At 42.3% G+C, this 19,445-nt stretch overlaps 1 protein-coding gene across 1 annotated transcript in view; it reads right to left on the reverse strand.

Moving 5' to 3' along the window:
* Nucleotides 1-1,083: 1,083 nt before the first annotated feature.
* Nucleotides 1,084-19,445, reverse strand: part of ism2a (isthmin 2a) — a 78,689-nt gene continuing 60,327 nt past the window's right edge. The window contains exons 4-6 of the mRNA XM_060828580.1: nucleotides 7,658-7,798; nucleotides 6,137-6,199; nucleotides 1,084-2,661 (exon numbers count right to left, since the gene is read on the reverse strand). Coding sequence (XP_060684563.1) covers nucleotides 2,144-2,661; nucleotides 6,137-6,199; nucleotides 7,658-7,798 — 722 coding nt within the window. The 3' untranslated portion in view covers nucleotides 1,084-2,143. The remainder of the gene's footprint in view (nucleotides 2,662-6,136; nucleotides 6,200-7,657; nucleotides 7,799-19,445) is intronic.

Below are 19,445 nucleotides of genomic sequence, written 5' to 3' on the forward strand. Positions count from 1 at the left end.
GCATTTGGATCAAGGATTCCTTTAGTGCTCCATCATTGGAGTTTGCCCCATTTTGTTTGAGGTCTGTTATGGGCTAATTTATACAGACTGCCGCTGTTAAAGATAAAGGAATAAAAAGAAATTCCATTTATATTGCACCTATCACAATCTCATGATGTCCCACATGGTTTACAGTCAATGGCAAACAAAGCATCCATTGTTAGTGTATACTCCAATTACCTAGTTGGATAGGATGACATTTGGTCTTAGTCGTTTCACAACTCTGAAGACAGTAGAGAGAAACAGAGATCCTGAAAGCCCCCTGCATTTCAGTGCCACAACTCAAATTTCTAACTCGTTGAGCCATTCGCATTAATGCATCGCCAGAGTTTTGAGAGAGATATTCTGGGCTCGTATGTCATTCAATTCCCTTTTGTATCCACGCTTCATTTAAAATAAAATGTTTTGATCTTTTCTCTTTACAAGGCAGCCTGTGTCTCTTTCTATTGATTGAAAAGTGCAGGAGACATGATGACACCCACAGAGCAGGACATCGTCAAAGCAGGAAAGATATGAACTGCTGTCTTCCTAAAGCCTGGAATGTAGAAGCTTATGTATACAGGAAGGAAAAGAAAGCCGATAGTGGTGGGGATTCCATAGCTATTAGTCCCAGGTAAAGAGTGGATTCAAGCAGGAGACCTTGAATTCTCGTTTAGCTGCCAGTTTTCTCACACTGAAGCTGTGAACCCTTGTTTAGAGAGGTTTGTTTTTCTTAAAGCAGACATTAACAGAAGGGGAGTTCAAACAAATTCACTGTTTACTTTTGGCTCTTTTGCGGCAGTATTGGATTACACAGTGAAGCAAGACTGAAGATAACATATGCAGCGTATGTTAAAGTAATCGCCAAATGCCTCCATTAGCTCTGTAGATTCAGCCACTCATGTGAAAATTTATAAAGTGTAAAGAGTGAGTTCTGATTTTAAACTAAACTTGACTGAATCGTCACAGATACAGAATGAATCAACCTATGCAATAGCAACATCAGAAGAATCACATTTCTGTACTGCCGACCACAATTTCAGAACAAAAACTGAAAGAATTGTTGATGCTATAAATCAGAAATAAAAACAGTAGTTGCTGGAAAAGCTCAATATGTCTGGCACAGGACCCAAAACTTTAACTCTGATTTTTCTTCACGGATGTTGCCAGATCTGTTGAACTTTTCCAGTAACTTCTATTTTTGTTACAATCTCAGAACATCCGTACTGTATGACTCGATAAACGTGTTTTACAACTAATGAAATACTTTTGGACTGTAGCCATTGCTGGAATGCAAGAGATGCAACTGTCAATTTGCACTCGGGCATCTCCCATGGATCATCAACCACAGATGATAATTCTTTGAATTCCCTACAACCTCCCACCGACACTATCCACTTCGTATTCAGACTTTTGAGAGAATCCTGGACAGATCAATTAGCATTCTTCACCCCATGCCCAAATCAGCGAGATGAAGGTCACTGATGATTCGCTGGATTTTTGTTTGGAAGGTGATCCGAAATGCCAAGACTCTCCTTAGCCAGAGTGAGAACTGGAACTGGGAAAAGCCAGAACCAGGAATTCTCTGTGTGAGAGAAAAGGTAAAGAGCGAGAAGAGTAAGAGAGCAAGCCAGAGGGTTAGAGAGGAGGAAGAGAAAGAGAGGGCTGGGGGGATGAACAAAAGCAGGTGGGGAAGAGAGAGGGCAAGAAGGAGTAAATGAGACAGAGGGAGAAGTCTGAATTTTTGAGGGGCTAACTGAATAAGCCACAGAATAGGGGTGGGGGCGTGTGCCTGAACCAATGCGTTTCTCATCAACACTCAGGGCCACAGAAGACAGCAGTGACGGGATTTAAAATGCATCCCTTCTTCCTCTTGTGCACAATCATTTGATGGGTTGAAACTATCCTCTTCAGATGAACAAAGTATGTGTGTGTGTGTGTGTGTGTGTGTTAGAGCCATCCCGGTGAAGTTTCTCACCATCTCACTTGGCGTTGCCGAGCAACCGTTGGCGAATGGGAGTCGGAGGTTGGGCTCGCGGCGGAGATCGCCATATTTTAAAAGTAAACGTCCTTTTCTCTCTCCATCCTCGACTCTCCGGAGACCCTCTGCTTGCCCTTCTTCTTTTCAATACTCCTTCGCTTCCTTCAGCTGGGCCGCATAGTCGTCTTCCGGAGGGTTCTCGGAGCAGTTGAGGCCGTTGTTGGGCGGCCTCACCGCGTTGTACCGGCTCCAGTCGCCCTTGCACAGTATCCATGGCAACACGTCCACCTTGTAGTGCAGCTCGGGCGAGAACTCCGTGCTGATCAGGTTCGGCGCCCCCGCGCCCTTGCCCCGCGTGATCAGCCGCATCTGGTCGTCATAGCAACAGTGCTGGGCCGCCAGGGTGGTGCTGTCCAGGGAGAGCATGGAGCGGATGCAGAACTTGGAGCTCGGCTTGTAGATGTCGAGGCGCTCCTTGGGCCCGCTCGCGTCCCGCCAACGGAAGAACCTGCCTTTGCCGTCCTCGCGGACGCTGACGACGCTGTACACCGCCTCGGTCGGGTAGGTGCAAGGACAGCTCGGGAGGTCGGCCAGCGCCTTCATGAGGTACTTCTTCAGGAATTCACTCTTGCAGTTCAACCATTTGTCGCAGCTGTCCACTTCTGGAAAACAAAAAAGTGAGGGCGCCATAAAGAACGGGTTTGCAATGACATAAACACAGAATGCTGGAGCAGAGGGGAGACAATGACCCCCTTGATAGTATCAATACACTGTTAATCCAGAGGAGAAAGTGAGGTCAAAGTCGGTGTGCATAAGATGCCCAAAATGTTGATTTTCCTGCTCCTCGGTTTTTTTCCCCAGCAACACACGCTCTACACTGTTAATCCAGGGACCCAGGTACGTTTGAATCTTGCTACTGCAAATGATGAAATTTGAGTTCACCAAAGAAAAATCTGCAACTAAAGAGTCAAATGATGACCATGAATCAATTGTTTGTTGTTAGGGAAAGTCTGAAAATGTGTTGCTGGTTAAAGCACAGCAGGTTAGGCAGCATCCAAGGAATAGGAAATTCGACGTTTCGGGCATAAGCCCTTCTAGTTCACTCATCTCCTTTAGGGAAAGAAACCACACCCTTACCTGGACTCCAGACCAACAGCAACGGGGTCGACTCTCCTCTGGGCAATTTGGGGATGGGCAATAAATGCTGGCTTAGTCAGCGAATGATTTAAAAACAAACACAACAGACTTAGCAGCACATGTCAGAGAGCAAGAAACAGAATTAAATATTTTGAGGCTGGCACTCAAGGTCTCAACATTAAATTCAATAACTTCAGAAACGTAATGACTTATGCATTTTCTCTCCCTTTCCCCTGCAGCTATGTATAAGATGCAGGAGCACAAATTACTCCATTCAGCCCATTGAGATAGCTCTGCCATTCAACCATGGCTGATAAAGTTCTCATCCTCATTGTTCTGCTTTCACCCCGTAATCCTTGATCCCCATGATACTCAAGAACCTATCGCAGTCTTAAATATACTTAATGACCTGGCCTCCACAGCCTTCTGTGGCAATGAATTCTCTAGATTAACCACTCTCTGGCAGAAGTTTCTACTTATCTCTGTTCTAAAAGGTCTTCCCTTTAAGGCTATGCTGTTGGGTCCTAGTCTCTGCTCCCAATGGAAACATCTTCCCAACATCTACTCTGTCCAGCCATTCACTATTCTGTATGTTTCAGTTACATTCCCCCTTTCCCCCCCCCCCCCATCCTTTTAATCTCCAAGTGTAAACCCAGACTCCTCGATCATTCCTTATACTTTTAATTCCAGGGATCATTCTCATGAACCTCCTCTGAACACGCTCCAGGGCTAGTACATCCTTCCTGAGAACATGGTGCCCAAAACTGCACACAATACTTCAAATGTTGTCTGACCAGAGCGTTATAGACCCTCAGAAGTACATCCCGGCTTTTATATTCAAGTCCTCTCAAAATAATTGCATTTGCCTTCCTCACTGCTGACTTAACCTGCAAGTTTACCTTGAGAGAATCCTGGACTAGGACTCCCAAGTCTCTTTGCACTTCAGACTTCTGAATTTTCTCCACATTTAGAAAATAGTCCATGCCTCTATTCTTCCTTTCAAAGTGCATGATCTCTCACTTCCCCACAACGTACTCCATCCGGCACTTCTTTGTCCACTCTCCTAACTTGTCTAAATCCTTCTGCAATCTCACCGCCTCCTCAACACAACTTGTAGTGTATGTTTTGTTTACTTTACACTTATTAGCAAATACTAACTCCCTCCTTTACACACCTTAATTTACACTCTTTTTACTCTTTCTTTTCTTCACTGATAATGACTTCAACTTTTTGCATTGAGCCTCCATACCATCTAATCTGTTGCTCCTCCTCAGACTCTGTGGAAAGTATTTTTTTTAAAAACCTAAGTTCCAACATCTTTCAGTTCTGAAGAAGTCATACCGCAGACTTGAAATGTTAACCTTGGTTTTCTCTCTCCACAGATACTGCCAGATGTGCTGAGTTTCTCCAGCTTTTCCCCAATGGCACACCAATTTCTATAGATGCACCATAGAAAGCATCCTATCTGGATGCATTCCAGCTTGGTATGGTAATTCTACAAAACATTACACAGGGTTGTGAACGCAGTCTAGTCCATCATGAAAGCCAATCTTCCATCCATTGACTCTGTCTCTACTTATCTGCTTTGGGAAAAGCAGCCAAAATAATCAAAGATCCCTCCCACCCATTTACTTTCTTTCACCTTCTTCCATCAGGCAAAAGATATAAAAGTTTGAAAACACATACCAACAGATTCAAGAATAACTTCTTCCCTGCTGTTTTCAGACTTATGAACAGACCTTTCATATTGGAATTGATCATTTTCTGCAGCTGTAACACTATTCTGTTCTATTGTCCTCATATCCTTATGTAAGGTATGTTTTGTCTGGATAGCATGCAAAACAATACTTTTCACTGTATCTCAGTACATGGGACAATAATAAATCAAATCAAAGGATGCATACTGACACTGAAAAGTTACGCAAAATGATCTGCTTCACTGAGGTGCAGGTCCATAACCAAAATTTGCTGAGACACATAGTGTTCAGCTCTTTCAAATTTCATTTTCATAGACTGAAAGGATCATCAAATAGGTCATATAATCCAAAAACTTCCAGTTTTCCAGAGTTGTACTTCTCTACAAAGAATCCATAATCACACCTGTTCTTAAGAAGGGTTACTGGACCTGAAATGTTAACTGTGATTTCTCTGCATAGATGCTGTTAGACCTGCTGAGTTTTTCCAGCAATTTCTGTTTTTGTTTCCAGTATCACACCATTTGTTAATTAAACCAGGAATGGAGATAATGCAAAGTCTAATAGCTATTCTGCCAGGGATGTCAAGGGATTGACTTCCCATGTCACCAATGAACTTGTGGCTGTTATCAACTTCAGTATGTTAGACAGATCAGCCAAGATCTCATTGAATGGTGAAACAAATTTGAGGGACTGAAGGTCCTGTCTCTTATCCTGACTCTGCACAATCCTAGATGAGTCAGATGACATATTCTCACATTGAAGGGTGAAGAAGTTGAATCCGTTTCAGTTAGTTAAGGGTTAAATTTTAAGTCATATTGTAAATGTAAACGAGAACGACAGATGTACAAAGGCACTCCCAAAGTATAGGAGCTGTACTATTAGCAGATAGAACTGGTCTTGGGAAAATACAGACAATTTCTGTAAAAAATGTGGCAAACAATAGGTAATAGCAGACACCTGAACAGAGAAGTGTGGAGATTGTAATTTGAATGTTGTAATGTTTTCAATAAATATTAGATTTATCTGTAAATGAGAGATTTACATTTCATAGTTATAAGACTAGCCGTCCACGTGTGTATGTGAAATAAACGATCAGATCTGATTTCTTGAATCCTTTTGGCAATTTTGAACTCCTGGCTGTTGATTAAACTTAGCATGTCAGACAGAGCAGCTGAAATGTCACTGAATAATGGAACAAACGTGAGGAGCTTAATGGTCTGTCTTCTCTACTGATTCTTTTCATATCCCAGGTAAGTCAGCTGACATGTTCTCACATTAATGGTTCTTGGTGTAGTATACTTACCTGAGTCAAACAACTCTGTTCCATTTGCTTTTTCAGTTGCTGTGTTCAGATCATCTTCCATCCCTTCAGGAAAAAAATACAGCCATGGTCAGAATGGTGTGGCCCACCAAATGAACATGTTCGTACTTTGTACCCAAAACAAGTGGAGTGAATCCAGATTTGAATACAAAATAAAATTCTCAAAATTATTTTTACTGGATTTTATTTTGTTCCATGGACCAACAATTATGGACAGGCAACAAAAGCTGGTCAACCTTGATGCACATGAGAGAATAAAATAAGCCCCATACAAATTCCAAGCAGTTTTAATCCAGCATCCTGCACTCTGAATGTCATACATATTCCTAATCTTTGTGTGTTCTGGAGTTAAATGTCCAGATGTAGACTGTTAGTAGTTTATGTCAACAATTTAGTTTGGAGTCACTGAATTTGTGATTGGAGTCATTGTATTTGCACTCGCTGACTCTCTGCACCAGGTGCACAACAGAGAACTGTAACCTTATACTTGTGATTATCTGCAAGGAACGAGGGAAGATCAGGTGCAAAGGAATATAGCCTAAAGGTTGAGTTGAAAATTCGCCGATGGCAAAATGGGAATCTGAATAAATCTGCTGTAAATAGTGGGCTGACATAAGATACGAGGAGTACAGAGAAAGCAGTGTTGTTGCAAGATCCCAACTGATTCACATTGTCCTTCAAAGAGAATCTAACCAGGTCTGGTCAATATTACAAATACTGTCGAATCTCGGGATGGATTTTGTTCCCCTTTTGTGTTCAGAGGTAGAAGCAGTATGTAAAATTCAGTAGTTGAGTGTGTGGTGCTGGAAAAGCACAGTTGGTCAGGCATCATCAAAAGAGCAGGAGAATTGATGTTTTAGGCATAAACCCTTAATCAGGAATAAACTGTTGAAATGTCGATTCTCCTGCTCCTTTGATGCTGCCTAATCTGCTGTGCTTTTCTATCGCCACACTCTTGACTCTGATCTCCAGCATCTGCGGTCCTCACTTTCTCCCTGCAAAATCCAGCAGGCAACATATCTACCCATCATCCTTGTTCCCATGGGAATTTTACCAGCAATAGATAAGACATTAGGGTGGTGATGCCATCAATTGTGGTTCTTAATTGGGCCATTAATGCCCACTTTAAAGCCTCAACTAGCCTATAGAAGATGCCCCCACACAATTACCAGCCTGATAGGTTACACTGCACATGATGAGGGACAAGGCAGGAGTCCCTTGGATGAACACAGGGACCACAACTTCCAGGGGTCTCCCTCACCACAGTTTCTCAATTTTTGGCTGCACCTTTACTGATGAGTTTGGCACCCAGTGGGACCCCCAAACAATACCAACACAATTCACTGCTGAATAATTCCTCATGTCACGTATGTGGTGCCATCACCAGTGGGATTACTGGAGAGATGGTGATCTCAAATTGACTGGCAGCTCCGGCTCCATCAGATGGCACTTCCTCTTTTTTAAGTGCCGATTTGGTGCAAGTCTTCACCTCTTAACGCTTACCCGGACACCTTTTGAGATCACAGGTCCGTGACTCTGTTGCAGTGCAGGCATAGCCACAGGACCTGGTGCGTTTCTGGTTCCCAGTGCCGCATGTTACAGTGCAGGGGGACCAAGCACTCCAATCTTCATTATCTTCATATTCTGCCAAGTAAGAGGAACATTCATCAGATAGACCACAAATGCTTAGTTTCTGCATTCCCACAGGAACTTCATGAGGAGCGAAGTGAAGTTGTTAGAATAATATAGCTTGAAACAGAGGACTAAAAGATTACATATTGGGTCAACATTTGTTAAATTCCTGTTGGGGACCATTAATGTTAAAGAAGTATTAAAACTCAACAATTAACCAATTGAACCATGCCACAAAATTTCATGTTTTTAAAATCAAAACAAACTTTATTGTATATAAAGAGATCTATGTTGTATTATAAACAAAGTGAAATAGATGGGTTTTTCCAACAATCAATAATGGATTCATAATTATCATTAGACTCTTAATTCCAGATTCTTTTTTGAATTCAAATTCTATCATCTGCCATTAAAAATCTTTACTGGTAAACCTTTAACAAAAGGTTTCTTTAAAACTGAAGAATGAGAAACAAGTAATTTCCGTATGAGTATAGAACAACACAAAGACTTAACTGCATAAAAGCTCATAAAGGAATCTTTCTTGAATAAAGATCAATGATATATGATATAGCATTAAATGTTAATGGGAAGAACATATACTTAAGATCAAAACCCAAAGCAGGAGGGACCTGAGTAACCTAAAAGTAAAACCTCTCATTGAAATTTCAGTAGTATAACAACCCCACAATAATGCTTTTCAAATATATTTTCTTCCATTGGGAGATGACATCTTAAGTTGCTCGCGGTTTTAAGGTAAAATTTTACTTTAAATATTTATGGTTAGTCTATGGATAGATATTTCATGCTTAGATATAACACCTATTGTTAGCTAAACTGAAGTCACCTTAAGAATGTAACTTAAAAGGAGTTTTCAGATTTACATATTAAAGAGCCCAAGCCAGCATATCCCATCCTAAAAGATGCAAGACCTAATCTGTTTGTTTATATCATTACAACTCTGTGACACTGTAACCCTTTTGCTATAAATTCTGTGTCTTCTGGTCCTGCTCCTCAAAACCTAGTGCTTCCACATAAACCTGTTTGACTATAACCTGGTGTTGCGTGATTTTTAACTTTCTTTGCCCTGGTAGCCTCAGTGTGTGTGTGGCTGTCCTGTAAAAACAAATCACTTGAACAGCAAGTTAAAGAAGTGTCCCCAAGTTAAGTAGTCAAAAATGCTCATTTGTCCCACCAATAATTGTGCACATTTTCACAGAAGCCACAGGCTAGGGCAGCCAAATCATGCCAGATGTCATTGCAGAAACACAGTACATTGGATGCAATGGTACTAGTATTGAACCAGTATGGAGGGACAAGCAAGACTTCATTGTAGGTCACTAATTGCAAAGCTCTAAAGTTACTCAACAAGCTGATCCAGAATGTAACTTCAGTTCTGCTAGATCAGCAAACTCACAGAACACAGGCACCTAAGTGCACACATTTGTAGTATATACGTACACACTTGTGCATGTATTGTATTTTTATATCTCATAAATCATTTCAAGGTTGTCAAAACTCTATTTTGAACACCTTCCAGTTAATCTATTTAAATGGTGGTATTGACTATTTCCCACTCCTCTGTAGATTAACCTCAGATAGGAGACACTCTATTGGGATCTTAGCTATTTCCTAGGGACGTAAACTGTTAAGATCAATGAGACTTGACTGCTTATCCATGTTTCTTTCTGATAGCTATAGGGTCCATGACAGGTTAATGCTCATCGAAATCCTGGCACAACACATACAGATGTCTTAGAAAGTCATAGAGACATACAGCATGGAAACAGACTCTTCGGTCCATCTCGTCCATGCTGACCAGATATCCTAAATTAATCTTGTCTCAATTGCCAGCACTTGGCCCATGTTCCTCCAAACCCTTCCTATTCATGCACCCATCCAGATGCCTTTTAAATGTTGTTATTGTACTAGCCTCACCACTTCCTCTGGCAGCTCATTCCATATACAGATCTGTTTGTGAAAAAGTTGCCCTTGGGTCTCTTTTTAAATTTTTCCCCTGTTACCCTAAACCTATGCCTTCTAGTTCTGGACTCCCGTACCCCAAGGAAAAGACCTTGTCTATTTACCCTACCTATGCCCCTCATGATTTTATAAGCCTCTGAAGCTCCAGGGAAAGCAGCCTCAGCCTATTCAGCCTCTCCCTATAGCTGAAACCCTTCAACCCAGGCAACATCCTTGTAAATATTTTCTGAACTCTTTCAAATTTCACAACATCCTTCCTAGAGAAGGGAGTCCAAAATTGCACACAATATTTCAAAACTGACCTAACCAATGTCCTGTACAGCCACAACATAACCTCCCATCTCCTATATTCAATGCACTGACCAATAAAGGAAAGCATACCTTCACTATCCTATCTACCCACAATTCCACTTTCAAGGAACTATGAACCTGCACTCCAAGATCTCTTTGTTCAGGAATACTCCCCAGGACCTTACCATTAAGCGTATAAGTCCCGCTCTGAAATGGAACACATAACTATCTAAATTAAACTTTGTATGCTGCTGCTTGGTCCATTGGCCTATCTGATCAAGAGTAAAAAATGAGGTCTGCAGATGCTGAAGATCACAGCTGCAAATGTGTTGCTGGTCAAAGCACAGCAGGCCAGGCAGCATCTCAGGAATAGAGATTTCGACGTTTCGAGCATAAGCCCTTGGCTCTCTCTCTTATTCCTTCTATGTTCTATGTAAGAATCTATCTACCTTTGCCTTAAGAATATTCAGAGACTCTGCTTCCACCGCCTTTTCAGGAGAAGAGTTCCAAAGACCCTCAGAGAAAAAAAAAATCACCTCATCTCTATTTTAAATAGGTGATCCAAGTGTTAAAACAGTAACCCCTTATTTCTAGATTCTCCTAGAACAGGAAACATTCTTTCCACATCTACACTATCAAGATACACCCTCAGGATCTTGTATGTTGTGGTTCTGTTCGCCGAGCTGGAAGTTTTCGTCCCCTGGCTGGGCGACATCATCAGAGCTTTGGAGCCTCCTGCGAAGCGCTTTTTTGATGTTTCTTCCGGTATTTATAGTGGTCTGTCCTTGCCGCTTCCGGTTGTCAGTTTCAGCTGTCCGCTGTAGTGGTTGGTATATTGGGTCCAGGTCGATGTGTTTGTTGATGGAGTTTGTGGATGAATGCCATGCCTCTAGAGGCATGGCATTCATCCACAAACTCCCCTAGAGGCATGGCATTCATCCACAAACTCCATCAACAAACACATCGACCTGGACCCAATATACCAATCACTACAGCAGACAGCTGAAACTGACAACCGGAAGCGGCAAGGACAGACCACTATAAATACCAGAAGAAACATCAAAGAAGCGCTTCGCAGGAGGCTCCAAAGCACTGATGATGTCGCCTAGCCAGGGGACGAAACGTTTGCAACAAAAACTTCCAGCTCGGCGAACAGAACCGCAACAACGAGCACCTGAGCTACAAATCTTCGCACAAACCTTGGATCTTGTATGTTTCAATCAAGTCACCTCTTAAATCGAAACTCCAGAGGAAATGAGCCTAGCCTAATCATAAGACATCTCCCCCAGCCTCCATGTTATGTTAGTCTAGAAAAACCCATCTGAACTGCTTTCAACACATTTACTTTCTACCTTAAATAAAGTGACCAATACTGTACCTAGTGCTCCAGATGCAGTCTCACTTTTTTATTCATTCACAGATGATGGCATTGCTGGCTGAGCCACTATTTATTGCCCACGCTAATTGTTAAGAGCTAACCACATTCCTGAGGGGTCACGGATGGCAGGTAAGACCTGGTAAGGATGGCAATTTCCTTCCCTAAAAGACAGTAGTGAACCAAATGTGATTTTCCGACAATAAGTAACAATTTATGGTCATCATTAGACCTTTACTGAATTCAAATTCTACCACCTGCCATGTCAGGATTTGAACCAGGGTCACTGGGACATTACCTAGGTCTCTGGATTGTCAGTCTCAACAACAATACCACTAGTCTATCGCCTCACCTTGGACTATTGTCCTATATAATTGAATCACATCCTCCCTACTTTTGTATTCAATTCTCCTCACAATAAATGATAACGTTTGATTAGTTTTCCTAATTACTTGCAGTAACTACGAATGAACCTTTTGTGATTCATGCACAAGGACACCCAGATCTCTCTATCTCAGAGCCCTGTTTAAATAATTTCACGATTTAAATAATGTGATTTTCCTGCTAAAACGGACAATTTCACATTTTTCCATATTATGATCCATTTGCCACATCTTATCCCACTCACTTAGCCTATCTTTTTGTAGAATAAAATAGAGAACTACAGATGCAGGAGATCTGAAACAAAGAACAGAAATTACTGGCGAAATGCAGTAGTTCTGGCTGCCTCTGTGGGGAGAAAGCAAAGTTACTTGTTCTGATGAAGAGTTGCCAGAGTCATAATGCTAACTCTGCTTTCTCCCCACAGATGCTGCTTGACCTGCTGAGTTTTTCCAGCAATTTCTGATTTTGTTTTTACTTTACTACTTTCCTTTGTGACACTGCCAAATTTGGTTGTCCATACCTTCTTCAAAGTAATTGTAAAAATTGAGTTACTAAGGCTAGCATACAGGTGCAGCAAACTATTGAGCAGACTGAATGGCTTACTTCTGTTCCTATGTTTGTATTGTAAACAGCACTGAACCATGTGATACATCACTGATAACATCTTGCCAACCTGAAAAATCCAGTTTCCTGTTGGGCACCCAATCTTCTCTTTCTGCCGATTTGCACCATCCCCACCATAAATTTTTATTTTCCACAATAACCTTTGATACCTTCTGGAAATCTTAAGTACAATATATCCAATGGTTTTAAGTTATCTACAGCATGTTACTTAGAGTCATAGAGATATATAGCACAGAAACCGGCCCTCAGGTCAAACTCGTTTATTGCGACCAGATATCCTAAATTAGATTACTTACAGTGTGGAAACAGGCCCTTCGGCCCAACAAGTCCACACCGACCCGCCGAAACGCAACCCACCCATACCCCTACATTTACCCCTTACCTAACACTACGGGCAATTTAGCATGGCCAATTCACCTGACCCGCACATCTTTGGACTGTGGGAGGAAACCGGAGCACCCGGAGGAAACCCACGCAGACATGGGGAGAACGTGCAAACTCCACACAGTCAGTCGCCTGAGTCGGGAATTGAACCCAGGTCTCAGGCGCTGTGAGGCAGCAGTGCTAACCACTGTGCCACCGTGCCGCCCATAATATCCTAAATTAATCTACTCCCATTTGCCAGAACTTGGCCCATATCCCTCTAAACCCCCCCTGTTCATATACACATCCAGCTGCCTTTTACATGTTGTAATTATACCAGCCTCCTCCACTTCATCTGGCAGAATCAAGAGATCACAATAAAACATATTATCAAAAAAGAACCCACTCTACTCTACTGCTGAGTACACTTAAGTTACACTTAATATCTGTGCACTTAGCTGCTCCCATGTTATGAGCTGTTCCACACAGGTTCCTCCAACGTCAGCTGTGAATGTCACTGTTTGTTAATATTTCTTTGATGCATTATGATGTCCAGAAATACTTGAACTCAAACAGCAAAGGCAGTAGCTATGCAGATTCACTGCTGTGTCAGACAGCAGTGTAGGTTTCTTTCTCATTTGATTCACTCACCATGTGGTCTCTGCTTTGTCTCTCTTCCTCCTTTTTAAAGTGCCATTGCTTTGATCTTTTTTCTTCCCCAAACCTTATAAAACAATAATTACTGCTCATGGAATTCAAGGAAAAAAGCTCCAACACCTACAATACCTCAAAAAAAGGAGCAGATCTTAAAGCCACATTTTTTCGCATTCTCCATCTTGTATTACTCAAAATCCTTTGATTCCCCTAAATAAACCTCCAACAGATTGGTTAAGCATGATTTCCCTTTCACAAAACCATGTCGACTCTGCCTGTTTATCTTGAACATATGTCAGTACCCTGCTATAACATCTTTCACAATAGCTTCAGACATTTTCCCTGTGACAAATGTCTTACTCATTAGAACATATTTATTCTGTGTATTCTGAAATATCCTCTTAAATGTCTGTCACTGCATCTTCATTAACTTATCCTTCAACCTAGTTTGCCAATCCACTTTGGCTTTCATGCCCTCATAATTGTCCTTATATAAGTTTTAACAAAAGTAGACTCAGATCTATTTCCTCTCTCCCCCAAATAGAATGTAAGATTCAGTAATATAACAGTTGCATCTACCTTTTGCTATGAGATAATTCATTCTTGTCACACAGTACCAGGTCTGTGGCTGTTTCAAGACTTCAATGTCTTTTACTCATTATCCCCATAATTCTTTACACCATTGCTAATAGCAGGCCTGCTCTTTGGTCAGTTTCAGACTTGGATGTTTGAACATTTTGTTTTCAAAATCTACCCTGAAAACATTCTATGAATTCTTCTTTTAGGCTATTTCATACATATGACTTTTCCAGGCTATATGTAGATTAAAATATCCCATGATTATTTCTATTCCTTTCTGACAAGCTCCCATTATTTCTTCCATTGTGTCTACCTTACCAATTGATTACTGTTAGGAGACCTGTACAACTCTCCCGCAAATGACTTCTTACCTTTATCATTTCTTATCTTTACTCAAACTGTTTTTAAATCCTGGTTTCCTGAACTTTGGTCAATCCTCTATTGTGTTAACACCATGATTAACAAACAGAACCACACTTCCACCTTTCCCTAGCTTGATTTGATTTGATTTGTTATGGTCACATATACCTAAAGACAGTGAAAAGCTTTGTTTGCAAGCAGTACAGGCAGATCAAAGTAAGCAAGGACATACAGACCATAGGGTGAGGCATACAAATTACACTACAGACGAGGCGCACAAAGCAAGATCAGAATTAACAAGATCAACGTTATTGTAAGTTAGAGAGACCATTCATCAGTCTAACAATGGCAGGAAAGAAGCTGTTCTTGAGTCTGGTAATGCATGTATTCAAGCCTTTGTATCTTCTGCCTGACAGAAGATGTTGTAGGAGAGCATCACTGGGGTGGGAGAGGTCTTTCATGATGTTGGCAACCTTTCCATGGCCACAACAAGTGCAAATGGAGTCCATGAATGGTAGGTTGGCTTCCATGATGGTCTGGGCTGTGTATTCAACCATTTATAGTTTCTTACTGGGCAGAGCAGTTGCCATACCAGGCCATTACACACCTGGATAGTATACCTTCTATGGTGCATGTGTAGAAGTTGGTGAGGGTCCTTATGGACATGTTGAATTTCCTAAGCTGCATGAGGAAGAGGAGGCATTATTTTGCCTTCTTGACCATCACATCTACATGGGATGTCCAGGACAGGTTGTCACTTATTCCCACTCCTAGGAGTTTGACGCTGTCAACTCTCTCAACCTCTGCTCCACCGACGTATAGAACATAGAACATTATAGCGCAGTACAGGCCCTTCGGCCCATGATGCTGCGCTGGCCCCTGATGCTGTGCCAACCTGTGAAATTAATCTGATGCCCATCTAACCTACACCATTCCATTATTATCCATATGTCTGTCCAATGTCCATTTAAATGTCCTTAATGTTGACATGTCTACTACTGTTGCGGGCAGGCTATTCCACACCCTACTATTCTCTGAGTAAAGAAACTACCCCTGATATTTGTCTGAAATCTATCACCCCTCAATTTAAAGCTATGTCCCCTTGTGTTAGCTTCACCATCCGAGGAAAAAGGCTTTTACTGTCCACCCTATCTAACCCTCTGATTATCTTCTATGTCTCAATTAAGTCACCACTCAACGTTCTGCACTACCACAAAAACCTCACCTCTCAACGTTCTTCTCTCTAACGAAAACAGCCTCAGTTCCCTTAGCCTTTCCTCATATGACCTTCCTTCCATACCAGACAACATCCTAGTAAATCTCCTCTGAACCATTTCCAAGGCTTCCAATTCCTTCTATAATGCAATGACTAGAACTATACACAGTACTCCAAGTGCGCCCTTACCAGTATCTTGTACAGCTGAAGCATGACCTCGTGGCTCAAATTCAATCCCCCTACCGATAAACGCCAACACACCATATGTCTTCTTAGGTGACCCTATCAACCTGGGTGGCAACTTTGAGGGATTTATGCACCTGGACACCGAGATCTCTCTGTTCATCTACACTGCCAAGAATTTTATCAGTACTCTGCATTCCTGTTACTTCTTTTGAAGTGAACTACCTCACCTTTTTCCGCATTAAACTTCATTTGCCACATCTCGGTCCAGCCCTGCATTTTATCTATGTCCCTCTGTAACCACCAACATTCTTCGGCACTATCCACAACTGTGCCTACCTTAGTGTCATCAGTCACTAACTGATCCTTCTATGCCCCCATCCAGATCATTTATGAACATGACAAACAGCAGTGGCCCCAAAACCAATCCTGGTAGCTGAGCCCCAGGTTGAATATTTCCCATCAACCACCACTCTGTCTTCTTTCAGCTAGCCAATTTCTGATCCAAACCGCTAAATCACCTTCAATCTCGAAACTCCATATTTTGTGCAATGGCCTACCACATGGAACCTCACCACATGCCTTACTGAAGTCCATATACACCACATCAACCGCATTGCCTTCATTCACCTGTTTTGTCACCTTTTCAACGAACTCAATAAGATTAGTTAGCCACAACCTACCCTTCACAAAACTGTGTTGACTATCCCTACTCTAATTATTTCTTTTCAGATGATTATAAATTCTCTTTCATAGCCTTACCCACAACCGATATAAGGCTCACTGGCCAATAATTACCAGGGTTGTCCCGACTCCCCTTCTTAAACAAGGGAACAACATTTGCTACCCTCCAGTCTTCTGGCACATCTGTCAACAATGATGACATAAAGATCAAAGCCAAAGGCTCTTCAATCTTCTCGGTGGCCTCCCAGAAAGTCTGAGGATAAATCCTATCTGGCCCAGGAATCTTATCTATTTTCCGATCTTCCAAATATGCTAAAACCACCTCTTTGTCAACTGCAATCCCATCTATCTCTGTCTTCCCACTAACATTGCCCTTTTCCAATGTGAATACTGACAAAAGTATTCATGAAGTACTTCTCCTATGTCCCCAGGTTCCACACACAACTTCCCACTACTGTCCGTGATTGGCCCTAAATTTACTCTAGTCATTCTTTTATTCCTGATATACCTATAGAAGGCCTTAGTGTTTTCTTTGATCCTATCCACCAACAACTTCTCATGTTCCCTTCTGGCTCTTCTCAGCTGTCTCTTTAGATGTTTTCTGGCTAACATAATTCTCAAGCCCCCTAACTGAGCTTTCACGCCTCATCCTCACATAAGCCTTCTTCTTTCGCTTGACAAGAGCTTCAACTTCTTTAGTAAACCATGGCTCCTTCTCTCAACAAGTACATCCCTGCCTGATAGATATATACTTAACAAGGACCCGCAGTAGCTGTTCCTTGAATAAGCTCCATATTTCAAGTATGTTCAACCCCTGCAGTTTCCTTCCCCATCCTATGCATCCTAAATCTTGCCTTTTCCCCAGCTATACCTCTTTCCCTGCAGCATATACCTACCCCTGCCCATTGCTATTAAAGGTAACCAAATTATGGTCACTATTGCCAAGGTGCTCACCTTCCTCCAAATCTAAGACTGGCCAGGTTTATTCCCCAGCACCAAATCCAATATGGCATCGCCCCTTGTTCGCCTGTCTACATACTGTGTTCGAAAACCCTCCTGCCCACATTAAATAAAAACTGACCCATCAAAACTACTTAACCATACTATTCCCAGTCAATATTGGGGAAGTTAAAAGTCCCTCATAACAACTACCCTGTTGCTCTCCCTGCTATCGAGAATCATCTTTGCTATCCTTTCCTCTATATCGCTGGAACAATTCAGAGAACCATAGAAAACTTACAACAGGGTGACCTCTCCTGGTTCTAACCTCAGCCCAAACTACCTCAGTGGATGAGTCCTCAAACATCTCAGCTGCTGTAATATTACCCTTGATTAACAATCCCACCCTCCACCCCACCTTTTACCATCTTCTCTGTTCTTAATGAAACATCTAAATCCTGGAATCTGCAACAACCATTCTTGTCCCTCCTCTAGTCATGTCTCTGAAATGTCCACAACATCGAAATCCCTGGTACCAACCCATGCTGCAAGTTCACCCACCTTATTCTGGATGGTCCTGGCATTGAAGTACACACATTTCAAACCACCTTCCTGCTTGCCAGTGCCCTCTTGCGACCTTGTAATCCTATCCCTGACCTCACTACCCTCAATCTCCTGTACACTGGAACTACAATTCAGGTTCCTATCCCCCTGCTGCATTAGCAAATCCCTCCCCCTGTCATGATATTGGTACCCCTCTGGTTCAGGTGAAGACCATCCTGTTTGTAGAGGTCCCGTCTTCCCCAGAAAGAGCTTCAACGATCCAAGAATCCAAAACCCTCCCTCCTGCACAATTCCTGCAGCCATGTGTTCAGCTCTGCTCTCTCCCTGCTCTTCACTTCACTCACACGTGGCATGGGCAATAAATTAGAGATAACAACTTTGTTTATTCTAGCTCTGAGTTTCCATCCTAGCTTCCTGAATGTCTGCCTGAGATCCCCACCTTTCTTCCTACCTATGTTGTTGGTACCTATGTGGACCACGACTGGGGCTGCTCCCTCTCCCCCTCAAGGAATCTAAAAACATGATCAGAGACATTACGAACCCTGGCACTTAGGAGGCAACACACCAATCGGGAGTGTCTCTCGTTCCCACAAAGCCTCCTATATGTCCCCCTAACTATGGAGTCCCCAATAACTTAAGCTCTGCTCCCCTTTCCCCTTCCCCTCTGAGCAACAGGGACAGACTGCGCCAGAGACCTGTGCCACATTGCTTACTCCAGTAAGTTGCTCCCCCCTCAACAGTATCCAAAACAGTATATTTATTGTTGAGTGTCCAATCCTTTAATAATCTTATACGTCTCAATCAGATCCCCTCTCAGCTTTCTAAACTCAAGCGTATACAAGCTCAGTCGCGCCAATCTTTCAGCGTAAGATAGTCCCGCCATTCTGGGAATTGACCTCGCGAACCTACGCTGCACTCCCTCAATAGCCAGAATGTCTTTCCTCAAATTTGGAGACCAAAACTGCTCACAGTATTCCAGGTGCGGTTTCACCAGGGCCCTATTACTGCTGCAGAAGGACCTCTTTGCTTCTATACTCAGCATGCTATTAGCTTTCTTCACTGCCTGCTGTACCTGCATGTTTGCTTTCATTGACTGACGTACGAGAACACCTGGATCTCTGTACTGCCCCTTTACCTAACTTGACTCCATTTAGGTAATAATCTGCCTTCCTGTTCTTGCTACTAAGGTGGATAACCACACATTTATCCACATTAAACTGCATCTGCCATGCATCCGTCCACTCACCTAGCCTGTCCAGGTCACCCTATATTCTCCTAACATCCTCCTCACATTTCACCCTGACACCCAGTTTGTGTCATCAGCAAATTTGTTAATAATACTTTTAATATCTTCATCTGTATCATTAATGTACATTGTAAAAAGGTGCAGTCCCAGCACTGATCCCTGCAGCACACCACTGGTCACCGCCTGCCATTCCGAAAGGGAGCCATTTAGTCAGTCA

This window comes from Hemiscyllium ocellatum, chromosome 8, assembly GCF_020745735.1.
Source record: "Hemiscyllium ocellatum isolate sHemOce1 chromosome 8, sHemOce1.pat.X.cur, whole genome shotgun sequence".
Lineage (NCBI taxonomy): Eukaryota > Metazoa > Chordata > Chondrichthyes > Orectolobiformes > Hemiscylliidae > Hemiscyllium > Hemiscyllium ocellatum.